Here is an 8,744-nt window from a genome sequence, read left to right as displayed (position 1 = left end):
TGGTTTAGTTTTAATTTAAAGTCACCCTCGGTCACATCTATAAACCAGGTAGGCTTACATCACTGAATATATTCTCTCTATTCGTTCTGTTGTAGAAGTTTGGAATTAATAATTTACCCGCTTTATATAATATAATAATATTATTATCTACCATCTGTTAACTGTCTTCAGGACAAATGCCCTTTACAAGTCACTTTGTTTTGATGATGGAAATAAAAGTATACCGCTATTCGATGACGTCACAATATATGCGACGCCATATACAATTAAGACGTACACGGAACATATTGAAGATTCACCATACTGACTCATTAAAATCGAACCTATATTCAAGGATAATACAATCTACTGTACTAGTGTATACTAATACTGTATTAGCTCACGTCTTTAAAATCCTAGAACACATGCCCACAAAAATAGTGCTAGAGCTAAACTGTATATTACAAAACCTTTGACCTAAAGCGCAGCTTAAGACAGTAAAGACAACAAATCCCCTCTACCATATGGACTCTTAAAACAACCGCCGTTTATTACACCGTCGTATACAGCCTTCTCTTCGGCGACTACGATAGGCTATTCAGATCATATAGCCTATAATATACAACACATACTTGCATAATGTGGCAATAGTTACAACTGGCTTACAATCACAGTTAGTTTTGCAGTAGACTAGAGAGTCGGGGTTTTTTTAAGTAAAACAGGATAGTACTGTTTAAAACTGGCTGTTTACCTGCTACACTTTCTTTTACAGTGCTGCGTACAACATTTCTATTTACACTAATTTAAACAATTAATCTACATAACAGAGCCCACGACAGTCCGTTGGACAAGCTAATTATTTACCACTTAAATCAACTGCCAAACTCATTTGTTACACATAGGCTATTATACGTAAACTTATAGTAAAGCAAGCCTAAGTATACCTATTATAAAGCACTGACAAAATCCCACAATTTATTCAGCATAGCCAAAGTTGAACTCACCCATGGAAATGTGCCAATAGACAGAAATCGATTTTCGATGGATTCCTTCGTCTATACATCACTGCATATATTCTCTCTATTCAGTCAATTGTAGGAGTTTGTAGGAGTAACAGATTACATCATCCGTTTGGCGTTAGCTCCCTGCCTTTACGACCACTCGTCTATACAGTAGAATGTTTAGGATGACGGCAATATAAGTATTCTAAATGGCGTCGGAATGCGCGACGTAACTCTCGTCAACTGTGCACACCTTCACCATACCGGCTCATATTAGAATCGGAACATTTACATTATTTTCCTGACACCAGTTTTCCAGGTGTTTAATCTCCTCCAGGTTAAACACCTGGAAAACTGGTGCCAGGAAAATAATCTCCTCCTAAACGTCAGTAAGACAAAGGAGCTGATTGTGGATTGCAGCAAGAAGCAGGAGCGGCACTACCAACCTGTGAGGATCAGTGGAACCACGGTGGAGAATGTAGATAGTTTCAGGTACCTTGGTGTTCACATCTCACAGGACTTGTCCTGGTCCCGCCATACCAACTCCCTGGCAAAGAAGGCTCATCAGCGTCTTTACCACCTCAGACGCCTAAGAGACTTCAGACTGCCCTCCAAGGTACTGCGGAACTTCTACACCTGCACTATCGAGCGCATCCTCACGGGGAACATCACAGTCTGGTTTGGGAACAGCACCAAGCAGGACAGACCAGCACTCCAAAGGGTGGTGCATTCAGCAGAGCGCATCACTCATACGGAACTTCCTGACCTGCAGACCATCTACTGGTCTGGAGGATTGTGAAGGACCCCACCCATCCCAACAATAGGCTCCTCTCCCTGTATTATGTTCCCTGTATTTCTACAGTATTCTAGTTCAGTGGTATCTTGACTCTAACCTGCTGTACTGGCTAGGATGTATTCTATGAGTAAATGACAAAGCACTTTTGTAAGTCTATCTGGATAAGAAAGAGCATCTGCTAAATGCCGTAAATGGAAATGAAAATGTTCATTTGAACATGGCAGTGGCAGTGAATATACTGTACTGTGCAAAAGAGAATACCATCCAAGAAATTATTAGCTATTTACGTGGCGTAGTTTCTCAAATGCTTTGTAACACTAAGATCATTAAATGATAGTGTATTACACTATACACTCTCTCTCATTTTAAATTATCTTAGCACTTCTTTTTACATGAAAAACACATTGCAACATACAATACAACATTGATTCATCATGATAGGGCCCAGTAGTATCTAGTACCTTAGAAAACAGGCCTAGGTTATTCAATGTTATTACTTATATAAAAACAGTCATATATAATTCTATATTTTTAAAACATAAAGGCAAGAAGAGATCCTAAGTAAGCACTCATCACTCTAAAAACACTTGTTGCTGTTCAGTAGCAATCCATGCAGTGGAGCCATTGTGACAGCACTGAAGTCAAGATAATAACCACAGCTCACAGGAGGAGGAGGTAACATCAGCGAGGGTGTGGAAAAAGAGAAGAAAGAGAGTGAAAGAGAAATTTTGATTCAGGCAGACGAGACAGAGGAACCAAAGCGGTGAAGGTCTTGCAACTCTCCTTGGCATCCACACTCTCACTCCGTTTAGACGGGTGGTGCACTGTGCCGTGTGCCGGAACCTCGCAGCACAGCTGAAAGCAATCATCCATGGCACATCTGATCACCTGCAGTCTGGTCCTGCTGTGGCTGCGCTGGATTAACGGGGTCACGCAAGGTAGGTCAGGGGCCTGCCTGCCCCTCTCACTCACCAAACACGGGATGAACTTTACTTAGATGACACGGTGCCGAACATGCATGTGTACAGTGAATCCGGGAGACACCACTTACTTGCTGAGACACATCTTAGAATCGGGACTGGCTACGAAGCATTGTCATTGACACAGAATCTAAAGTCCAGGATGAGAAAGGCACAAAGCAGAAGATGAGCAAGCATAAAGAGGCCCGTTTAAGGAGGATCATCATTATTGATTAGTTTGAAGTGCTGTGGACTAGACTTCAGGCATGTACACCAGCACCCTGCTGTGATGTGTTTTGTGTGTAAGCAGTGTTTCCCAGTAATATGCTCTTCACCCATAGGAGGTTCCTGTGTCTCCCTTTAGATTAACACCTTAACCCTTAAGATTTTTTTTTTTTCCAGGGTTCTGAACTTTTTTGTCAGTTTTAGGTACAATTGTGAACTGTTTATTATTTTTAGGCATACTTCTTCATAGATTTAGATTCTATGAACATCTTCACAGAATTATCAAGATAATGTTCGTAAATATACAAAGTGACCGTATCAAGTGGTTCAGACAAGACCTGTTGTGTCTATTAACCCTATATGAAGATGTTACGGTGCCGTCATTAAAAATAGCTCACAGTTGTATATGTGATGTGATTGAATACAATTATAGCAAAGAAACAAATAAGTGTGGTAAAGTTGTACATATTAGTTATAGTAGTGTGTAGCATGTATTTTCAATGACCGCAGGTTCACAGAGTTGCCGTTCATGAACCTGTAAGAACTTCTTGTTTTTCCTCAAAAAAAGTGAAACCATGAACTGAAACCTTACTTCAGTTAAGTGTCACATTTATTGTGATTCCTGTTTTAAACAATGAATATTATGCAGTTATGTAGGTTAGATTAATATTTCGATTCCCCCAAGTCACTGTTTCTGAAACTGGAAGTTCATCTTGTTTTCAGGATCTTGGAAAAATCCTTTTTGGTCTACTGCTGAACAAGAACAATGTGTTAAAAACAGGATGTGCCTTTTAGACCACGATGGAAGAGGTGGGGGGCTAACCTTGCTCCTACCACCCCCTTATAATGTAAAACACACCCACTGAAAGAAATGCCACAAATATGTGTGATTATGAGAAATGAGTAAAAAAAGATTTTCTCCTTCTTTGGCATGTGTCTCCAGTTGGTGGAGTTGTACAGTAAAGCCCCGCTAAGCTGTTGTCACTTCAGCTCTTTTTGTTCAAGATCCTACACCAACATGTGTCCGAAGTCCCAAACAGTAACAACCATCTCATGCTTCAGTACCATTCAGTACCATACTTCAGTACCATTCAGTACCATGCTTCAGTACCATTCAGTACCATGCTTCAGTACCATGTTTTTTGAAGGCCAGACAATTGTTAATTTTCCAGAACTATACCATCAAAATCTCATCAAAACATAAATCACATTTTATAACATTTTGCAATGCAGATGGAGGAGTGAGGATGCTAAAACAGCAGAACACCTTAAAGTAATCACTACAGTAGACACAGCGGAGATCTGTCACAGCCAGTGTTACATAGCAAAAGTGGTTCTCTGAGCAAGACTTGTCACATCATTACAATTTCTTTTTTTATCAGTGATCATTTACTGACCAACTAAATGTGACTGCATGTTACATTAACACCAACAGCACCATGTATTACATCCACAAGAACTCACAACTGTTAGAGCAGGCCTCTGATATGAAGACACTGATTACTGCTGTAGTGATAAGAGAAAGTTTCTCAGGGGTATCACATAAAAGTGCAAACACTCACAGAGCAGATTTTGGTCCGTAACACTACAACCCCTCTTGTGTGCATTGTACATGTAAACCCTTGTCAACCACTAGTAAAATATACAGGCCAGATGCTATAAAATTTCAGGATGTACTGTACATCTTATTTTGTCTTAATTTCTCTCTTTCATGGTGTTTTAGGGTCTTTTCTGGAGTGTATTCCAGTTCTCACGGTGCCTCGCAACACAGTGTGGAGGGCTGCTCCAATGAACACCCTGAAGATCAACTGCAATGTCAGCATTCCTTCACACTGCTGGGAAAACTTAGCGTTGTCATGGTGCAAAGTTGATGACGGGAATGACTGCAAACCTTTGAATCACTCCAGTCACATCACAACAGAATGGAGGAAGATTACTGGGGAATATAAGACCTCATTCCTGGTTTTCAGAAACTTATCTACTGCTGACAGTGGTCTATACAGGTGTAAAGTAGACGGACGTGTATCCACTATAAGCCATAATATCAATGTTACTGTGACAGGTAAAAAGCTTTAACATGCACACACGCACGCACACACGCGCACACACACACACACACGCACACACGTGTGTATGTGTGTGTGGGTTTATGCTTAAATATAAACTCAATTCATTCTGTCCAAACAGACTGGGTAACACCCACAGGTAACATGGACAGTGACGTTCAAAGAAATCAAAGCACAGCAAGTAAGTGCCTGCATTTTTACTTTTACTCATGACCTTAGAATTAGGAAGATATGTTTATTATGAACTATTGTAATTACAGTCATAAAAACTTTTATCAAGTTATTAAAAAGAAAGTCCCCAAAATTGTAAAATGGCTAACAATGACTAAAAGCTAGCCCAGGCAGTTACCATGCTCATATGTGTATAGTATCTGCTTCTCCTAATTCTGTGCAAAGTCAGTGAAATAGCCCCTTAAGAACTCTCACAGAATTGTTAAATATGTTTGTTCCAGATGGGTCCATAAGAGATTCTGTAGACTGGTCATTGCTGTGGCCATATGGATACATCTGCGGTGGGATTCTGCTGGTGGTGGCAACACTGATGCTTGGATCTGTGCTCATCATCAGATGCCAACGTATGTAGCGCTGTTTTTCCCTACACACCTTACATGACATTCAGTAAGGCTGGGTATTGGACTAATAAAAATACCCCTGTGCTTGTTTATATTTATATGCTTATCTGTCAATAGGACCCAAAAAGTCAAAGAAAGAGAGAATAGCTGAGAATCAGGTAAAGTGTAACTTTTTCCTTCAGGAACATTGACAATGAAGATTGACTCTCTATTCAATGTAGTATCCATCCTCAATGGCATAGTCTCACCATATGTCTCTCTGCTTTACAGTCTACAGCGACCCAAGCATCATATATCCCTCAGCCCATAAATGACACCATTAGTTATCGGCATGACAACACCCACAGTCTGCCTCCCCAACTCAGTCCATCCTGCATCTATGATATTCCGCGTGCCAGGGCTTCATCTCATAGAGACCGCCCTTCGGCGGGAAGGCGTCCAGCCAATCAGGTGGCACCAGGGCAAATGCATGACCAGAACAATGTAAATGCGGAGGAAGAGGACAGCCCGCTGATATACGCCTCCCTGAATCACAAGACTTTGCTGCACGGCCCAATCAAAGTCTCGCATTCAGAGATGGAGAACTCTGAGTACGCTGCCATTAAAATCAACTAAAATCCCATGGATGATTTAGGCTGATCTGACATCAGCTCTGTTTTGTTTTTTGTTTTTATTGTCTTTTTTTTGGACATGAATAAGACTAGGTGGTCTGGGAGCAGTTTGGACTTTGGACTTAGCACTCTGACCTTCCTGATTATGATTTGGGATGTGTTTCAACTTATGTATTTATGTAACTTTATGTGGTTCCACTGTAGATATAATAATATTGTGTAAAATAATAATATGTTGAGTTCTATATGTGGGTCTCCAGTGCTATCTTTAGACAGAACAGTGAACATAGATCTGATCCCCCATTTTGTCATTTTTATACCTTATATCTAGTGAAAACATCTATATTTTACGTATATTTTGCATTTCTCATTATTATTATGAATTAACTTTCAAGATTCTTCAACCTATTGTGGCATTACTTTGACATTATTTCAGCACGTTAATGCTGAGGAGGCAAATATGGCCCCTGATTGGAGGTGACCAAGCACATGTGCAAAGTGTGCTGTAACGCTAAAGTTCAGACACGATTTCTCTGCACAAAGCCTGGCTGCCGTAAAAGTGCATAATGGGACAGCCTCTTGCAGAGCACAAAGAGCCGAGCACCCACAAGTACTACGACACACAGACGCACTTCCTGTGTAAGGAAGAGGAGTGGGTGATGCATGGAGCAAACCACGACATGTGACTTACAGCTGTAACATTGTGTGATGAATGTGACCTCACCCTGTATTAAAGGCCGATGAGTAAATTACTCCTTCATTTTTCCTGTGTGTGCTCTGTGACACATTCCCTTGAAATGGGCTCCTGCAAAATCTCACAATGTCTGTGCAATTTATACTCACTTTTACGTTTCTGACCAGTAAAGCCAAAATGCAAACCAATCTGTAATGTTGTGAAACAAACACTACAGTGCAATTTAAAGCATGTGGCAAATAGAAATTAATTTTATCAGATGCACACCCCGCAACTTAAACTATGAATGGTGGAATGGGCATTTCATTTTTGTGGAAAAAGAGAGCACAGTGTGAGTTCTTCGCATGCATCACCGCCATCACCATACTCCCCTCAACCCAGAAAAGTCAGAAAAGTCAGAAAATGCAGAGTTAATTTGATTCCATTAAAGTGCATGTCACAACAGACCAAAATAAGAGAACTGGACTGCATTCAGTTTAAGTGAGCAGTTCCTCTGTTCTATAGCGTATCCTTTCACATCTAGTTTTGCATCTAGTTGCATCTACATGCCTGTTCATGATGAAGCTGCTTCATTAGTCTGAGGATGTTGTATAAAGTACAGTGTCTCTCAGACAGCTGAGGTTGCTTGGAGGAGGCTGTGGTAGAGGATGTATGATCTGCAGCTTTCAGGAGTGTGAGTGCAGAGCATGCAAGGCTGAGAAGATTGACAGCTTGCATGCCATCCTCGTCACGTTGCCCCCTGTCCCTGGTAAGAGGCTGGGGGTCTCGACCTATCGCACTACACGGTTTCATTCAGGGTCATGGGTGGTTCTATCCCCTGAATAAAGAGTTGTTAATAGGTTATCGATGATTTCTCATGGGTTTATGCTGGGAAATCACCAAAGTATGTGATGCACTGTCAAAAACCCCCTCCCATAAAAGGGAGTGCTAAACTGTAATGGTTACAGCAATTAGTTATTCTAACTACCATTCAAAAGAACAGTGAAAGGGAGAAAAGTGATTTGAAAAGAAAGAAAGAAAACATACCCTTAGAGTATTTGCTTTATTTCTAACCTGCTCCAGGGCAAAGATCCAAACCAAGGACTTTTCCCATTGCAGTAGCATCAGTATAAAAATACTCCAGCTGAATGGATTTGTGAAGTATCATAGTAAAATGCTAGTAAAATTGAGACTATTCAGATTATGAGGTTCATGTTGGAAATATTTTCACCGATGCCACATGAGCTTTCTATGACGTAACACCTCCTTAACATACCTTGTGTTGTGCGGTTCACAGGTCCTTGTTCACAAACACCGTTTTCTCACATGCGCTGCCTTCAGCCTTCGTTACATATGTGCTTCTGGGCTTTCTTTATTCTCATCTCTGTACAACCCTGGTGATGTGACTAGTGTGATGCTGCTGACTGATTTGAGTCTCATGATGGCTCATAAGTGCAACAACTCTTCTTTAGGTTTCATGTGCTCAGACAGCAGCATAAGAGCCCTTAATGGCTAAAGGGGGAGACCAAAAGGATCCATCTTCAAAACCAAATATCCTACTTACTGTTCCCTGCAATATATAGATTTTGTGTTAATGTTTTTAAAACGGATACTGTACAACCTCATCTCCATAATCTCAACTTCCAAAACATACAATAAAAGAGGTTCCATCATCAAGACAAGGTTCTGCCTCTGGATTTTCAAGTACATTGTATTTTATCAACAACTTGGTGTCAGGGACTTTGCAATAAAGGAGCCTCATAATGTGAAGCCAAACATTCCAAGTTCCAACCCAAAAGAGAATATAAAAAAGGTAGGATCTCCTCAAAAAACATCATTTACAACACTACGGCCAGTCATCT

At 40.6% G+C, this 8,744-nt stretch overlaps 1 protein-coding gene across 1 annotated transcript; it reads left to right on the top strand.

Annotated features, from left to right (window-relative positions):
- Nucleotides 1-2,533: 2,533 nt before the first annotated feature.
- On the top strand, nucleotides 2,534-6,961 carry LOC113577655. Its single transcript, XM_027010441.2, has 6 exons — nucleotides 2,534-2,714; nucleotides 4,684-5,022; nucleotides 5,148-5,207; nucleotides 5,479-5,601; nucleotides 5,716-5,756; nucleotides 5,869-6,961. The coding sequence occupies exons 1-6, from the start codon at nucleotides 2,648-2,650 to the stop codon at nucleotides 6,211-6,213; spliced, it is 975 nt and encodes a 324-aa protein (XP_026866242.2). The 5' UTR covers nucleotides 2,534-2,647; the 3' UTR covers nucleotides 6,214-6,961.
- The last annotated feature ends 1,783 nt before the right edge of the window (nucleotides 6,962-8,744 follow it).

The sequence above is a fragment of the Electrophorus electricus genome, chromosome 16 (genome assembly GCF_013358815.1).
Source record: "Electrophorus electricus isolate fEleEle1 chromosome 16, fEleEle1.pri, whole genome shotgun sequence".
Lineage (NCBI taxonomy): Eukaryota > Metazoa > Chordata > Actinopteri > Gymnotiformes > Gymnotidae > Electrophorus > Electrophorus electricus.
Note: the sequence above shows the minus strand (reverse complement) of the source record. Positions and strands in the feature narration are given on the sequence as shown.